Consider the following 17,128-nt stretch of genomic DNA (forward strand, 5'->3'; position numbering starts at 1 on the left):
CCTGGTGCAGAGGGCGCTGGGTTCCTCCTGATGCAGAGGGCGCTGGGTTCCTCCTGATGCAGAGGCCCCTGGGTTCCTCCTGGTGCAGAGGCCCCTGGGTTCCTCCTGGTGCAGGACAGTGCCCGACCTCATGTGTCCAGAGTGTGTAGGCAATTCCTGGATGATGAAGGCATTGATGCCACTGACTGGCCCTCTCGTCCCCCCACACACAGGGGCCGTACACACTAGTGAGTCACAACTCCTTTATATACTGTATACATTTGAGTCAATGTACTTTGTTCCATTCCACCCCTGAGTACAAGTCCTACTATTAGTAAAGCTGAGGGCCTTTCCAGTCTGGTACGTGCTGCTACATGCTTGACAGTCTTCATGAAACCTGAGCTGAGAGATGTTCTTTAAAGAAGTTGAATAGCTGTTCATACGACGTTTAGAAAATAAGGAAGCACACACGAGAGCTTTGATGGATCAATGACCTCTTAAAACCTGTTTTATTTTGTTTAATCCAGGCAGTTACATTTTAGTAAGAAAGCAAATGTACACATGATCAGTAGCTCACTGGCCCCTCCACAACAAGCTCGTTGGAAAAACACTGATTGTTTTCATGTGAAACTGCTGTATTCAGTGTTTTTAGCTGTTTAAATCAGCTGGTCTGTTTGTTTCAGAGAGAAAGAGACCTCTGCGGATAATTCAGCTCCTGATAAAAACCTCCTGAATAATGAACACTTAAGAAATTCTAACCAGGAGAAGTTTCAGCTGGTTGTAATCTCACTGCTCGATGCCACAAAATCTCCATAAATCTGATACACTGTTCCTTTAAACACCAGAGGGCGGCACAATGTGTGGTTTCATTTGTTTTTTATTATTTAAATAAAACTTGACACTGTTTACAGAAAAAGACAAAATTGAGAGTTCAATCACTTTTATAAAACAATTCCTGTCAACCACGATGTTCGTTTGCCTCCAAGAAATGACTTTTATTTTTAAAATATAAAAATGTTTGCAGTTCCTCAGCCTGATGGATGAAGGATCTGACACAAAATATTCCCCTTAAAACTAGGAAAAACTGAAAACACACTCCTCTTATTGGAAAACATCCATTGCAGCAGCCGTCCAGAACATGTTCAGTCTAGTTTAGCACCGAGACCAGAGACAAGTCTTACCTCTGCTCTGTACACACAGAAACTAAACTTATTTCCATCTTCTTATCGACAGAAAAGAAAACTGCTGCTCTGTTCCTTTCATGATAACTCTTTTCCTTTTCCACCAATCAGCAGCAGTCAGACAGATCAGGTGGACTCGGCCGGTGGATCCGTCTCATCTTGACTCTGGTTGGGACGGTTGGACAGAGCGTCCTCTCTGGACAGCAGGTTGTTTTTGCGGAGGTGGCAGGCCTGCTGGTAGGGGGGGCGTATGGGCGGCTGCGTGGGGGGCGTGTACTGGTACTGTTTACCAGCGTCCAGCTGAAGAAAGAAAACCATCGACAGGTGTGAGATCCTTTAAAATACCTTAATTAATCCATAATTTACCCCTAAAAACACACCAAACACCTTAATCTACGCCAAGGGGTTTGGAAGTCAGAAATCCTTTATTTTGTCCATTAATTTGAAGGACAAAACCCCTAAAAAACACCTTAATTTAAAAAAAGTAGATTTTAACTTTCCCTTAATTCATACATTAATTAGAAGTATTTGACAAATATTGTTTTAAGGGATTCTTAAGTCCATTTCAGACATGGCTGCAGCATTTGGTGTTAATTAACAGATACATTATTAAATCATTATACATTAATATTAATTATTATAACAGATAAATTATTATAATTGTTTAAATTATAGATAAAAAAGATTTTTTTAATAGGCTATCTGCACAATTTTAAGGTTTTTTTTTTCATTCAAAATTATTAAATCACATGAAAACCATTTCTGTATTTTCACCTTAACTGAAAAATTAAGGTGTAAAGTACTACTTAACAGTGGTAGTTGTGTTACTTGTTACATTATGAGGGGTTTTTCCCCCTTAAAAACTGTAAAGTGTACAGATAATCCATCAAAAATACCTTAATATATTACAATCATTTTTTTTATTAATTAATTATCCCATTAAAACCCAATTAAATGCCTTAATTATATCATTCGCTAAATTTAGAGAATCTGTCAATTTTTAAATTACAAAAAGAACTGGATTCAGTTTCATAGTGAAAATAAATAAAGCACAATAACCACAGCAGGAACAATCAAACTGAAAATGGAATAACTGGTAAAATTATTTTAATAAATACTGAAGCGGACTTGTTTTACTGAAGAAAAAAAAAAATTCTGTTGGTTGGATTTACTCAGTAAAGATAAACCTGTGTCTCCTCACCTGCAGAGGGTAGGTCCTGTCCGAGTCGAAGGCGCTGAGATCACCACACGCCAAGAAGGGGACGATGACGCGGTTCGGACCCTCTAACTGGTTAAAGTCCACATCTGCAGGACAAAGACCAGAACAGACTGAGACCAGGACCAGGACATGCAGGGACACTAAAGACGGATCCAACAGAGACTAACGGTATGTAACCTCTGAAATAAGATATGACACATTCTTCCTTTTACAGATGAGATTCAGAAGATATAAAACACAGTGTTAATGCTGTATATAATGCAGGTAGTGTTGTGTCTCTGACATCAATGACTTCATGATTCTTCATTTTGTTTTAGCATTCATCATTAAACAATAATTACCACATGTGGCCACAGGCGTCCCTGATCAGCAAGGTTACTTTAGCCAAAGCAATATACACGCTGATATTATGTCTTAACCTCTCCCTTAGACGTCCACTTTTAAGACAGAATAGGAAAATAATAATAAGGATTACAAATCAAAGAGTTTATATATTTTTATGCCTCCGTGCCAGCGACAGCCATGACCAGAGGCATTATGTTTTCGGTTCGTCTCATTCTCGTGAACATGATATCTCAAGAACAGCTTAAGAGAATTTCTTCAAATTTGGCACAAACATCCACTTTGACTCAACGATGCTCTGACCAGAGTTTGGTGGTCAAAGGTCAAGGTCACTGTGACCCCATCTGTCGCATTCTTGTACAGTAAATGCGATATTTCAAGAACGCCTTTAGGATATTTCTTCAAATTTGGCACAAACGTCCACTTTGACTCAACGATGAAGTAATAAGGTTTTGGTGATCAAAGGTAAAAGTCATATGTGACCTTGCATCCATTTCATTCTCATGAACACAATAACTCAATAAGGCCTTAAGGGAATGTTCTCAAATTTGGCACAAACGTCCACTTTGACTCAGCAATGAACTGATTCGATTTTAGTGGTCAAAAGCTAAATTATTATAGCGAAATATCACACAAGTGTCTCACAGGATAAAATGATGAATCGATGACATTTTATATCCAAAAGGTCAAAGGTCAACTTCACTGTCACTGGAACAGAAGGGGAGACATCTGGTCAGATACTGAATTGGTGACACTCCTCTTGGGTGTCCACCTTGAAACTGTGCTGATTGCACAGATCTTCTCTGCTGTCCAGTTGAAGATGTGTGTGAAGCATTCACGTTTTAGAATTTGTAGCTTCTTTGCAGCAGCATATTTGAGGCATCGCAGCTGTCACGTCTACATGAGTCTGGACATACATGGATGTAACCTGTAACGTGACTGGTTTGCAGAGGCGTACAGTCGTGAGGCAGTAATTTTAGTTTATGCTTCGCTTACTCTTTTTCTAAAATATGACACACTTGTTTGCATGAATACAACGGGAGTTTTGAAACATAAATATTAGTTAAGCAGAACCGTGTCAGTTGCCACATCTCAGGTGAACGGACTTGATACTGCTTCTATGTTCCCTTGTGATTTTACTCTGTTGTGTTTTTCCTGATGCAGATCACATATGGAAAAGAGCTCCGAGTTACCGTAGGAATGATCCAGCAGAGGGTTGGACATGTTGGGGACGTAACCTTCAGGAGGAGAGTAATTCTGACACACCACGAAGGCCTCTGCACACAGACACACACACAGATACAGTAAGTACAGTTTGTCAGCAGAGTTCATGCAAACACCACAAATTCAACACGATTAAATCAGTTTATAGGATTATTTTGTCAAACATTCTGTGCATAACATTCTCAGGTGTATAAACAATCACTACAGCAGCTAGGGGCGGGGTTTGTCTCCCGTTTGAGCCGTGTGATTGGTCAGTGAGGGGGCTCACCGATGCTGGAGTTCCTGCTGCTGCGAGGCTTGGCGCAGGTCACACCACTGAAGAAGATCTTCAGCTGAGAGTACAGCAGGGTCACGTCTTTACCTCTGAAGATCTGAGACACACAGGACAATGAGGGGTTCATACAGTCCCAAACAGTGTCCACGACCCACAATGCACCACAGCATGTAGTTGGTAGGTGGACTTTTTTTTGTGTCAAACAGGCTAGCTGTTTCCCTTTGTTTCCACTCTTTGTGCTAAGCTACGCTAACAGGCTGCAGCTTCACGTTTATCTCTGCATCAGAGGGGAGTTATTAATAAATCATGTGGACAACAGCTGGACTCACCTTGGCCACGAACGTCCCGCCAGGTTTGAGGACGTGAGTCGTGATGTTCAGAGCCTGAGAGACAAACAGGTGTCAGAATGACCTCACAGACCGACAGGTGAACACAAACACACCTCTGTACTCACGGCCAATAGAAGCTGAGCCTGGATGTACTCGTCCACGTCATGGAGCCCGGTTACTATGGAAACAGACAGAAATCACTCCAGAGAGCTGAATAATACAAACCTTTAAGAACAGGTGAGGATGGACAGGAAGTGAGCGTCTCACCGTCTGGAGCTCCGTCACACACCACCAGGTCGGCCGGCTGACCCTCAAAGTGACGGATGATTTCCTGAGCTGTCGACACCTGACAGGAAGAAGAAGAAGAAGAAGAAGAAGAAGAAGAAGAAGAAGAAGACACGCGTGACATGGTGGTGGTTATTGTTATTGTTGTTGTATTTGTTCTCTGGGTTCAATGGGTCCTTGAACCTCCTTGAGGACCACTAGAACCTTTTTAAGGCTAACTTGAAACTCCTCAAGGATCTTAAAACCAACAGAGCCTCATCAAGGACCACAGGAACCTTTGCTAGGATAACTAGAACCTTGTCAAGGACTCATAGAAACTCCTCAAGGACCACTGGGATCTCATCAAGGACCCACAGATCCTCTTAAAACCAATAGATTCTCCTCAAAGACCATGAAAACTGTAACAGGAACCACTAGAACCTTTTCAATAATGACCAGAAACTCCATAAAGATCTGAAAACCAGTAGAACCTCCTTAAGGACCACCTGAACATTTACAAGGACCAGAGCCACCTTTACAAGGATACTTGAACCTTGTTAAGACTCATTGAACTTCTTCAAGGACACATAGAAACTCCTCAGGCCCCCACAGAACATACTCAAGGACCACTGAAACCTCCCAGAAGCCAAGGGAAACTCTTAAAAGACCGCTGTTGTTAGTACCACTAGAACCTCTTCAATCCTAATTAGAACCTCCGCAAGGATGGAAAAAACCAACAGAACCCCATTAAGGACCACTGGAACCTTTGCAAGACCACGGGCACCTTTACAATGATAACTAGAACCTTGTCAAAACACATAGAGCTTCTTTAAGGACTCATAGAAACTCCTCAAAGCCTCACGGAACCTCTAAAAACCAAGGGAACCTCTTCTAAGATCGCTGAAACTTTGAGGAACCACTAGAACCTTTTTCAGTGATAACCAGAAACTCCTCAATGATCTAAAGAACAACAGAACCTCCTCAAGGACCAGTGGGATCTTTACAAGGATAACTAGCCCCTTGTCCAGACTCACAGAAACTGCTCAAGGCCTCACAGAACCTCCTCAAGGACCATTGAAACCTCATCAAGGACCCACAGAACCTCCTAAAAACAAATAGAACCTCCTCAAAGGCCTTTTCAGAGATAACCAGAACCTTCTCAAGGATCTAAAAACCAACAGAAGCTCCTTGTGGACCACAGGAACCTTTACAAGGATAACTAGAACCTCATCAAATACCCATAGGACTAGAACATTTTTTCTTCTAGAACATAGAAAGGATAAATACTCCTCAGTAACCCACAGAACCTCCTCAAGGACGACTGAAATTTTCAGTGGATAAATAAATAATACATTTTCAAGGATAACTAGAACTTGGATTCAGTATCGGCTCCTAAGCAGTGCCCGATATAGTTCCAGGGTCGTGAAACTCAAGCGTGGAATAAAAGAACGTGTTTACATGTTTATTTGTCGTGTCCTCACCTTGGTGATGTCTCCCTGGATCTGAGTGACTCCCGGCAGAGGAGCCATGGCCTGCAGGTCCACCGCCACGATCTTCACCTCCTCACCCCCCTCAGCCTTCTCCTCCTGCCCTCTGAGTGGAAAAACATAACAATGAAATAGTTATTAAAATCCATTTCATTTCTGGCCAGGTGAGTGTTTGTCAAAAAGCAACAAAACAAAACAAGACCTGAGTTTCCGACTGAGGACCTGACTCCAGCTGCCAGGAGCTGCACACAGATCAACTGCTCTGTTCACACCTGACAGGGAGAAAAAAACCTTAATTAATTAATATTTGACGAATCAGACATTTAATGAAGAAGAGTAAAGACAGAACCAGACTCAGGTGTACCCTCCTCTGGGGCTCTGATGTAAGTGTAACCTCTTGGTCTGGAGCCCATCGTCTCAGGTGTCCTGTGTGTGTGTCTCACCTGAGAACAGGTTGAACTCCTGATCGAGCTGCAGCAGCTTGAAGGCGCTCCTCGCTCTCCAGCCCTCCTCTTTGGCCAGACGGTAGTAAATGTCCCTCTTGTCTTTTGAGGAGCGACCCATCCTGACCTCTGACCCCTCTGATGGAAAACACACACACGGATCCAGTAACACACCACCAGCCACATTTGCACTGGTTTCTTTCAGTGGAATCATGCTGTGGTTACTCTGCTGGATCACTTACTTTTATATACAATTACCATTATTTTAATTCTATTAATGTGAATTATTATTATTATATTGATAGTTTATTGGTTAATGCAAATAGCAGTTTAACCTTACCAAATATTTTAAAGCATCACCAGGGTCCGCTATCACTACCAGTTCGCCTGTTACAACCAAATTGCACTGTTATAAACGACTGTGTACCAACTAAAATCAAGGTTTCACAAATATGAGTGGTGTATGATGTATTCTATGTTAGCCGAACTGAACAGCGCCTTTTAATGAATATAAAAATGTTTTGATCTTAATTTAATTAACACTGTTATGGTGCTGCAGACCGGCAAACCTAGACTTAGTCTCTTTTTAAACGGGGTTTGGCGTGGGGTGCGTGAGAAACGGCGTATTTCATGACTGTCTGAGCTTAATGTCTAACGTTAGGTCGGGGTTTGCCTCTGGGTTAAAGACATACACATTAATACTAAATAACACACGTAAAACAATAACACGATATCGAATTTAAAACACTGTATTAAACATTATCTTGCGGTTTCACCTTCTGTTCACGTGTAGTTCCGGTGTTGACGATGGAAGGACCCCTGCCGACAGCTGTCCCCGCAGCGCCTGTTCAAAATGGCGTGATGACCCGCCACCTCTGCTAAATGACAAATACCGGTATTTTTATCTGTATATTTTTGGATCATACTTCTACTATAATCTTAATGATGACGAGCTGTATGAATGTTTTTTTTCCTTGTGGTTTCCAGTGTTTCCAGGTTTCTGTCTTCTCAGTAGCGGCCACGCGGGGTCGCTGCAGACACACGAAACTGGTTTCTATAGAAACAACATGTAAACCCCTTGAAGAATATCACAGAAAATATCATTGATAAATTAAAATAAAATTATATTTTTATTTTTCTGTATGAAAGAAGAAACAATTAAGCAACAAAAAATATATATATAAACCAAAATACTGCTAATTATTTATGTATTTATTGCTGTTTACACCCTGTGAACCAGGAGTCAATTAATTTTCTCAGTGTCAGTTTTTTGCATTAGGGACTGTTCTTTACTGATCAGAGAGAGGAGGTGGCTGGGGTGTGACTTTTTTGTTTGTTTGTTTTGTTTCATTTTCTGACCCTCTGCCTCCACTATAAATTAGTTGTTAGACTTTAAGAAACAGCCAAAGAAGACAACTTTTAAATTTTAAGCTCAATGTTTTGTTTTTTTTCTCCTGACTAAAGTGATTGTGAATGGTGTAATTTTGGCAATATTTAGAGAAAAATAAATAATGGAATAATCAATAATAACATAAATATTAAAATACAACCATTTATATTTGTATGCCCGTCGCCTTTGCCAAAATAAAACTCAAGTTTTTGCTTTTAAGCGAAGTTTAGTTCTCTTTAAGTGATTTACTTGACGATTTTGTGCAGTTTACAGGATAAATAAGTGACTATAAATGTCAAATGACCCTACATATTCAGCCAAAGTCTGTTACATGAACATGGACTAATTACCATCTATTCATCAATTAAAAGAACTTAATTATTTTTCCAACTTACACTAAATTTACTTGGACATTACATTTGTTTCCTTAATGGAGGACAACTAATAAACCCACGAAGAGTTTTGACAAATAAATTTAATGTCACTTTTGTCTTCCTAGATGTTTCATTTCATTAATAATATTTGGTAAATGTCACAAAATTAAGCAATTGTTTCAGGTGGTTTTAAAAGTTATATAAAATTATTGTATTACGTGAGGTTAGTTTTTAGGTGATGTGGTTTGTGCAGAGAAATGTTAAGAGTCCTGAAGGATTAAACACGTCACACAGAGAATCAGTTTATATACAAACATGTTTATTTTGAAAATTTCCCTTGAAAAAATACATTTATGTATATTCCTGTCAGAACTGTATATTTCAAAATACTAACAAATGAGAATCTGCAAATTTTGTTTAAACTGAGAGAAAACTCAAATCTGAACCTGATTTGATTTTTAAGAAATAAAAAACAGAAAAACATGTTAGAACTTAAATAAATAACCACAGGATGAGGAATGTCTCTTTACTAAATAAATAAAACACAGAATGTACAAAATATTTTTACACATTTAAAAACATAACTACACTATATTTAAAATACACAAGTGAATATTTGCATTGACGGTGCATCTTCTACACAGAGACTGAGGGAGACAGAGGACAGAGGACGTCATGTTTTCAAACAAAGTCATGAGATATTGTTGGTGTAAAAAGTGAAACACAAACATCCAAACAATTCAAACAATAACCAGCCCTGCTCCGACAAAGACGACAATAAAACCAGGACAGATTTTTTTTCAGGACGTCAGTAGCACCAGTGATCAGATATTTCCTGATTTAAAATCTTAACTTTACTCGTTCTGACTTTTATTTTCATCAGGAACAGTCCTCACCTGTGTGTGTGATCAGACATTATGTGTGTTATAAACATTTATACTGAAGTGTGTGTGTGTGTGTGTGTGTGTGTGTGTGTTGTTGAATGTGTGTTTCAAGTATCCCACCACATCAGTAGGTGAGGGTCTTTGTCCGTCTTGATGATGACATCACAGGGTGGGCGGGGTTTGTTTGGGGGCGGAGGACAGGAAAACGTTCTTGTGCCCAAAGACTGAAGATCAGACTTTGAATGATGAGGGGAAAGTAACAGCAACAGTACGACTCTGAATTTTTTACATCACTTGAAAAATCACTCCTGTGCAGGACTTTTGAAAAATGAGGAAAAACACCAACATTGTGTTTAAATGTCTTCTGTCAAAAAACTTATCTATACTGCATATGAGAACACATCTTTAATATTCAACTTATCTTTTCAAAAGAAATGGAGTGACAGGCGGCTGGGAGCGGCGTCTGCAAAGATGAGGGCGCTGGGACGGACCGTCATGGTGAAGAGGGAGCTGAGCCAGAAGGCAAAGCTTTCGATTTCCTGGTCCATCTACGTCCCAACCCTCACCTGAGGTCATGAGCTCTGGGTAGTGATGGAGAGAATGAGGTCACAGATACAAGCGGCTGAAATGAGTTTCCTCTGTAGGGTATCTGGCCTCAGCCTTACAGATAGGGTGAGGAGCTCTCGGACATCAGGAGGGAGCTCGGAGTAGAGCCACTGCTCCTTCATGTCGAAAGGGGTCAGTTGAGGTGGTTCAGGCATCTGATCAGGATCCTCCTGGGCGCCTCCTGGTAGATGTGTTCTGGGCATGTCCCTCTGGTAGGAGGCCCCGGGGCAGACCCAGAACACATTGGAGGGATTACATATCTCATCTGGCCTGGGAACGTTTCAAGGTCCTCCAGGAGGAGCTACTTCTTGTCTTTGCCGTCTGCCTGTTCTTTGCATTGGAGGACAACCAGTCTGGGTTTTTCTGTGACTTCACCACATTTATTTTGGGTCAGTTTGTCATGTTAACTAAAGGAGTCGCTGACGAACCCTCCACACCTCCACACTGTCTCCTGGGCTGCAGCTGGTTACCGTGGCAACGCTCCAGTCACAGCAGCTGTCAAATTCAAGGCACTCTGAAACAGGATCACCAGACAGGTGTTGAGGCTCCATTAGAGCTGCATCACAGTCTGTGACCAGGAGGGGGCGCTGTGGAGCAGCACAGAGTCAACGTCATCCTGACCTGTGACCGCCACTCGCTCCTGTCAGCTGGAAACATTTCCTTACGGCGACAAACGCGCAAGCACGAGAGAATTCAACCACCACCAGGAGGCTGCCATCAGTCAAGTCCATGCCACACCCCCTGGCAGCCTCTCATGAACCAATCAGAGGCTCTGCTGGCTGGAGGAGGAAGACGAGGAGGAAGAGTCCGCTGTGATGGCGTGAAGCGTGATGCCTTTGTTGTCTGTCTGCTGTCCGTTGCTGACCGTCACCCAGGGGTGGAGGAGGATCTGCTCCAGAGTCGGCCGGTCAGACGGCTGCAGGCTCAGACACCAGCCAATCAGCTGCTGGCACTCTGCGACAGACACACAAAGAGATAAAGACCGTTAAAACGTCTGAACCTGATCCTGTGATCCAAGCAGAACGGACTCGTCACGCTCAGACTGACCTGAGGAGAGTTGGCGTCTGAAGTAGACCCGTCCTCTCAGGATTTCCTCGTCCTGTTCGAAGGGGATGTCTCCGCACACCATGTCGTACAGCAGCACGCCGAGAGACCAGACAGTGGCCGAGCGGCCGTGGTACCGGCGGAACCGGATCCACTCTGGAGGACTGTACACACGTGTACCTGGAGGGAGGAGGCGCAAGGTAAGACAGTGATGTGACTGGAGCTCATTCATGCTGCTGCAATTGTCATGACGACAGCATCACAAAGGTTCAGTTTGTCAGAGCGAGTGTGGCAGAAAGTGACAGATCATCATCATCATCATCATCATCATCATCATGCTCATTACTGAGGGCAGCTGGTGTTTCTGTAAAATACTTCCTGAGCAGAACAAAGAGGCCGCCATCATCTGTCTTTACTCAACATTACACAAGTGGTGCATGATGGGAAGGTGTCTGTCATACACTGAGGTTTCACAGTAAACACACAAGCTGTGACTGTCGTTGACATAATCCCCAACCCCTCACCTTATTATAACCTTAACCCTGAGACTCCAAACCCTCACAAAGCCCTTTAGAAGGAAGTAAAGACTGTAAAAAAAATTATACCTACTTAGGAACTGTTCGTTATATATGAGGGGGGAGGGGTGGTGCAAAAAGGGAAAGGCAGGTCAATTACATTTTTGAGCACTGGGGAGGGAATGTTTTTTATTTTGGCTTGGGGCCCTCACGAGGATGAAGGACAAGGACTGGGAAGAATGTTGAAACTGTTTAGTTGACCGTCTTATTCACAAACTCTCTCAAGTGTTCGGCCACATCCACAAAAATGTTGATAAACCTGAAACTGACATTTATGATTCACGTGTCACACGGTTTCTAAAAGTTTGTTTTCTATAAAAAAAAAAAAAAAACAACAAAGAAGAAATCGTCTTTCTTGCTCTGTCAGTTTGCTGTTGTCGTGACGACTGCCCCAGTTAAAACAATAACTGTCAATGAGACTCACCATCGAACTCTGTGTAGGCGGTGTCTTTGAGGAGGGCCCCCGAGCCAAAGTCAATGAGTTTGATCTGTCCAGTCCTCAAGTCCACCAACAGGTTCTCGTCCTTGATGTCTCGGTGGACAACGCCGCAGGTGTAGCAGTGACGCACCGCCTCCAGCACCTGCAGGAAGAAGCCGCGTGCTGCCTCCTCGTCCAGCGCGCCACGCTCTGTGATGTAATCAAACAGGTCCTGCCCTGGCTCAGGGCACTCCATCACCATCAGCCAGCCGTCCGCCCGCTCCCACCAGTCCAGGAGCCGCACCACGCCGCCGAACGCCCCTCCCACCTTCTTCAACAGCACAATCTCCAGAGGGACCACTGCGCCGCACTGAGAAGGAAACAAATCATAAACTTACTGACCATTAAATTAGAACAAATTTAATACTATAAAAATGACAGATAAAAATATACCAAGAGAAAAGATGAAAATGGTTAAATCAAGTGCTCTTAAATTTAGTATGGTGTCCCACAAGGGTCTATACTGGTTCCTCTTTTATTCACAATAGGTAATACCCTTTCTGCCTCCACACTCTGTAGAGTCAAATCTACTTTTTATGTTTCAGCTTTTCATAAACAGCAGGGACAGGAGGATCGATCCGAAAATATCGATACTCTCTACATTACGTTTTCATTTCAAAGATCGATCATGCTGTTAATGTTACATTTCAATTACTGTAATTGATCATCATTAGCTGTTAGTGATTGATTATTCACCTCATAAATCATGACACACTGCTTTCACCTACAAGAAAAAATTGCCGCTTTTAATAATAAACATTATCGTATCCATATCTATGTAAATATTGGCAATCCTGGCCCTGTGATACTTGGCATTGAATCCAAACCAAATTTTGTGGTATCGTTAGGGCTGGGCGATATAACGACTATGTACGATATATCAATATATTTTCAAGCAAGATATAGATTTAGACAACACTGTTTATATTGATATAGGGTCATGTTGTGTTACATAACACAGTGTTCATCTCTACTCTCACACTCTCTCTCACAGCTCTGCCCACTCACTCATTCACTCACTCACAGTTTCTCCATCAACACTCAGAGAGACACAGAGCTGCTCCTCTGTTTAATCTGTCTGTTCATTAGTCTACAGCGTGACATCGGTCTGTATGTTGCACGTGCTACGCTACATCAGTCTGTGAGATGAATGAAGTTACCACAGCACACGTGTAATCCAGCATGTGTCGCTGTTTCTCTTGGTACATGAAAACTTATTTGCAACATATTTTTTTACTGACACTGTTTCCACTAATGTTTTCAGGTGTAAATTGAAAATGCAAATTTAAAAACACTTTTAAAACCCAACTGAGAAACACAAATGCTACCTCTCTCTGATTATATCCAAATACAAGTCATGTCAGGTACATTTTCAGTTTACTGTGGCTGTAACATGTTAAAACTGAGCTCGGAAATCAAACTGTGTCTTAAATATTCCTGAAAGAGCCCCAAAAACATTGAAGTTAAAATCTGGATGACAGTGGCCTTTTCATAAAAAGGATTAAGTATCTAATATAGCAGCTGAAGTGGTAATTAATCTGACAGGAAGTTATAAAGCAGTTAATCAGCAGGTATGGTCTCACCAGAGAGCCCCACTCAGTCACTCTGTCTCTGCACACGTGCTTCACCGCCACCTGCATGTAAACAAAACAACACCATCAACACACAGCCTCCATACAGTTATATAACTCACAACATACATGGTAGAATAATGTATGTGTCTATATAAAACCACATAATAAACAGCAGCCACAATTAAAATCTGACTGTTAACAGTAACATGAAGCTTTTTGTTTTTCTTTGATAATGAATTACCAGATTTTGATTCCTGTTTTGGGTTTTAAAATGAAAATATTAAAGCATTTCCTGCCACCAAAGCGTATAAAGCAAAACAGCATGATTATTTCTCCAATATAAAGAGGGGGTAACGCTTCAAAGGCCCCATTCCTTTGTGAAAACAAAGAGCACATGCCAGGCAGGACTGCATTGTGTCAAGCTCAGCAGCTGATGAGTGAAACAGGAAGTATATGGCCTTACAAATAAAAGCACAGAGTCAAAACTTGATGTTGAGATATTCGTGCATTCAACACCTGTAATAATTTGGAAATGCTTTAAATATTAAAACAGAAGTTAAAGAAAGAAAAAGAAGCTGTTACTTTACAGACACAAACTTAAAGATATTTAAATCAAATCTATCAGTGACAACTGTACTGATGGCACGTTATATGTGAAGTACTTCAAAGTACAGGTTAAATCTACTCTGTCAGTGCTGATGATGATGATGACTGCATGTTATGTCACAGCTGAGGTGAATTTACTCACCACAGATAGAACAAAACTATAAGCTGAGAGAGAAGCTCCCAGTGAATTCGACCAATCACGCTCTATGCTTTATGCTTAAATGCATAAACTGATTTCCCTACATGTATTTTGGGGAAAATACTTGAAGTGTTAGGTGCAGCTCTCGAATATCGAGTGTGCTGCTTTTATCAGTAAAGAAAACAGCATTAATATGAATATTACTGATAATAATAATGTGGTTAGATTGTAAGTTACTTTTTCTAGTTCTTATATTTTCTACCTTATTGTTAGCTAGTTTTTATATTTTCTACTTTACTATCAGCTGTTTTTTAAAATAATTTTTACGTTACTGTTAACCATTTTTCATATTTTTATCCACGTTTAGCTAACTTGCACACTTTCTATCTGTTAGCTGCTTTTACATTTTATACCTTACAGTTGGCCAGTTCTTATGTTTTACTTTTTTTTAATAAAAATATACAATCAAATTTTTATCTCTTATTTAAGAGAAAAACAAAACAAGTAAACACTGGTAAATGCCAAAAATCAATCGCCACTAATATCTGCTTCACATTGCTTCATCTATTTTATTTTAGTCCTTGTATTTTGTATACTTTGTATCTGCACTCTATTTTCTGTTGCAACAGCTGCACAGTAATTTCCTCCGGGATAAGTAAAGTATTATCATATCTTATAAATGTAAAGGATGAACTTTCACATTTTAATATTTTGCAGACTTTTCGTGCAGCTTTTATTTTGAAGCCACAGACCGGAAACGCGGCTGCTCGCAGCATGTAGCTTGACGCTGCGAGCCGCGGCCATGTGCCGGGACCAAAACAAAGCAGCTCCCCGCTCTTACCGGCAGCCCGTCTGCGAGGCGGACAGCCGAGTACACCGTGCCGAATCCTCCGCTGCCGAGCACCGATCCGAGCCGGTACAGCTTCTCAAACGGCTGCTTCTCCGCTTTGGCTGAAAAACAAAGAACATTTAAATCAGGACTTCTTCCTGTCTCTGGACGGTTAGGAGCCTCTGGCGTTGCGCCAGAATCTGTAACCCCCCCACCCCCAACACCACCTCCCAAAAAATCGTCTCTGTGCCGGTGTGTCCTCGTGTCACCCCTCCGGCATGCTGTTCTTACAGTGTTGGCTCTCTATAATGACCTCACTGAGATATTACACAGAAATCACTGCACGAGCACATCAGCAAACGTCCTCAGATGACCCTGACAGACGTTTAAAGATGGTGGACTGTCTACACCACCTTCATCATCATCATCATCAATATTTAAACGACCTCAGCTACGTGACTCAAGTGAAAAGAAACAAGGAGAAAATACTTTTTATGACGACATAACTACACATCTTGGCACGAGACCTGTCTCTTAAAATGGCCCCTGACTGCTGGATCTAAAGGTCACACAGTGGCACACAACCACCAGCCGAATACTGCAGTGAAAATGAACGAATTTAAAATATATTTTCATTTATTCGATAAAAAGTACCGAACTTCGGCTGCTCATAACCTCTCATATGTTAATATATGACGCGTTGAAGCCATCGGCTGTCTCTGATAAACACCATGCACCACACAAGTGGAATAATCTGCATAAGATTGTAAAATTACATTAACTAATCCCATTTAATCAACTCAAATCCCTTTCGTTAAGAGCAGCGAGTGCATGTTTTAGTGATGTTTTTCCCTATACTGATGTCTTTGTCTTTACATATTATAACGTGGATTATTTTGTTTTATGAGTTTTGGTGCAGACTTTAACTTTTGTGTGCTTGTGTTGTTTTCTGCTGTAATAAGGGTCCCTGTATTGCAGAGATTGCTCTCAGTGGTCTTCGCGGTTTAAATAAAGGCTTTAATAATAATAATTTCAATATATTTCAAATTTTTAGATTATGTTTTCAAATGAAGAAGCAAATATAGGTGTTAATTGAATAATAACTTGTATAAAACGGCCGTTACTTGCTGTTATTTTCAGCGGTTAACTCAGGCCGCATTATGTGACCCGTCATTCCGTGACCTGATTAGACCTGGCTCTGTTCCGGTAACGGTGGATCACATGAGGTCAGTGTTTCGGTTTGACGTCCCGGAGATGACCGGTTGGGGTCAGGCAAGGAGAATGAGGTCACAGAATCTACCGGGTCACGGAACACGGTAAAACACCGGCACTTTATGACCGTTAAGTTACCTTGATGGAGCTTCGCCGGCAGGTCCATGCTGGAGGAGATGTGAGAGCCCAGTTTAGAGAGCAGCATGCTGCGCGTGACGTCTCCCCCAAAACAATGAAAATACACCCGGAAGATATTCACGTAATGAATCCCAGAAAACAGCGGTGTCCTCGGTTCTGGTCACGGGCGAAATGAGACCGTAACCCGGTAAAAATCCATCGGTAGTCCCGTTACGAGCGGTCAGTTACGGTAACAGCATCCAGAGGAGTGAGCCGGTGTGTCTCGCGCGCTCCGCCGCTGCCAATATTTACAAACATCACACAGATCCTTCCGCGTGCCCCGAGCTGAACCGTAACGAACACCACAGAACAAGTCACTTCATACACAAACTAACTTCCGGATAAACGGCGGTGTAACGGCTAGAATCGGTTCACTGTGTAGAATAAGTCGGTGCCGTTAAAAAGGAAGCTCGAAACCAATACGAAAAAAGGACTAGTTTTACGTAGTAGGACAGGCGCAAGGATCCAGAGAGGGTCACTCCGACAGTGCCGTGCTGC

General features: G+C 41.7%; 4 protein-coding genes across 11 annotated transcripts in view; 2 read left to right on the forward strand and 2 right to left on the reverse strand.

Moving 5' to 3' along the window:
* The window catches only part of LOC125887009 (E3 ubiquitin-protein ligase TRIM21-like), a 403,613-nt gene that overhangs the window by 366,900 nt on the left and 19,585 nt on the right, over positions 1-17,128 (forward strand). The gene's annotated exons all lie outside the window — the stretch shown is intronic.
* Positions 1-17,128, forward strand: part of LOC125887010 (E3 ubiquitin-protein ligase TRIM21-like) — a 400,559-nt gene that overhangs the window by 348,011 nt on the left and 35,420 nt on the right. The window lies entirely within an intron of this gene.
* ftsj1 (FtsJ RNA 2'-O-methyltransferase 1) lies at positions 839-7,576 on the reverse strand. Of its 2 annotated transcripts, none has more exons than XM_049573509.1 (11): positions 7,519-7,576; positions 6,743-6,878; positions 6,502-6,571; positions 6,294-6,405; positions 4,816-4,894; positions 4,674-4,726; positions 4,549-4,602; positions 4,214-4,316; positions 3,915-3,998; positions 2,362-2,465; positions 839-1,460 (listed from the first exon to the last, which is right to left on the reverse strand). In XM_049573509.1, exons 2-11 carry the CDS (start codon positions 6,861-6,863, stop codon positions 1,287-1,289), a joined length of 954 nt encoding a protein of 317 aa, XP_049429466.1. In that variant the 5' UTR covers positions 6,864-6,878; positions 7,519-7,576; the 3' UTR covers positions 839-1,286. The 2 variants fall into 2 exon arrangements, with proteins under 2 accessions (XP_049429466.1, XP_049429467.1); XM_049573510.1 differs by lacking the exon at positions 7,519-7,576 and adding an exon at positions 7,083-7,486 and having other exon boundaries at positions 6,743-6,880.
* LOC125887030 (serine/threonine-protein kinase pim-3-like) lies at positions 8,807-16,835 on the reverse strand. The gene is made up of 6 exons (XM_049573507.1): positions 16,592-16,835; positions 15,254-15,363; positions 13,677-13,727; positions 12,040-12,403; positions 11,044-11,220; positions 8,807-10,950 (listed from the first exon to the last, which is right to left on the reverse strand). Exons 1-6 carry the CDS (start codon positions 16,656-16,658, stop codon positions 10,760-10,762), a joined length of 960 nt encoding a protein of 319 aa, XP_049429464.1. The 5' UTR covers positions 16,659-16,835; the 3' UTR covers positions 8,807-10,759.

This window comes from Epinephelus fuscoguttatus, linkage group LG4, assembly GCF_011397635.1.
Source record: "Epinephelus fuscoguttatus linkage group LG4, E.fuscoguttatus.final_Chr_v1".
Lineage (NCBI taxonomy): Eukaryota > Metazoa > Chordata > Actinopteri > Perciformes > Serranidae > Epinephelus > Epinephelus fuscoguttatus.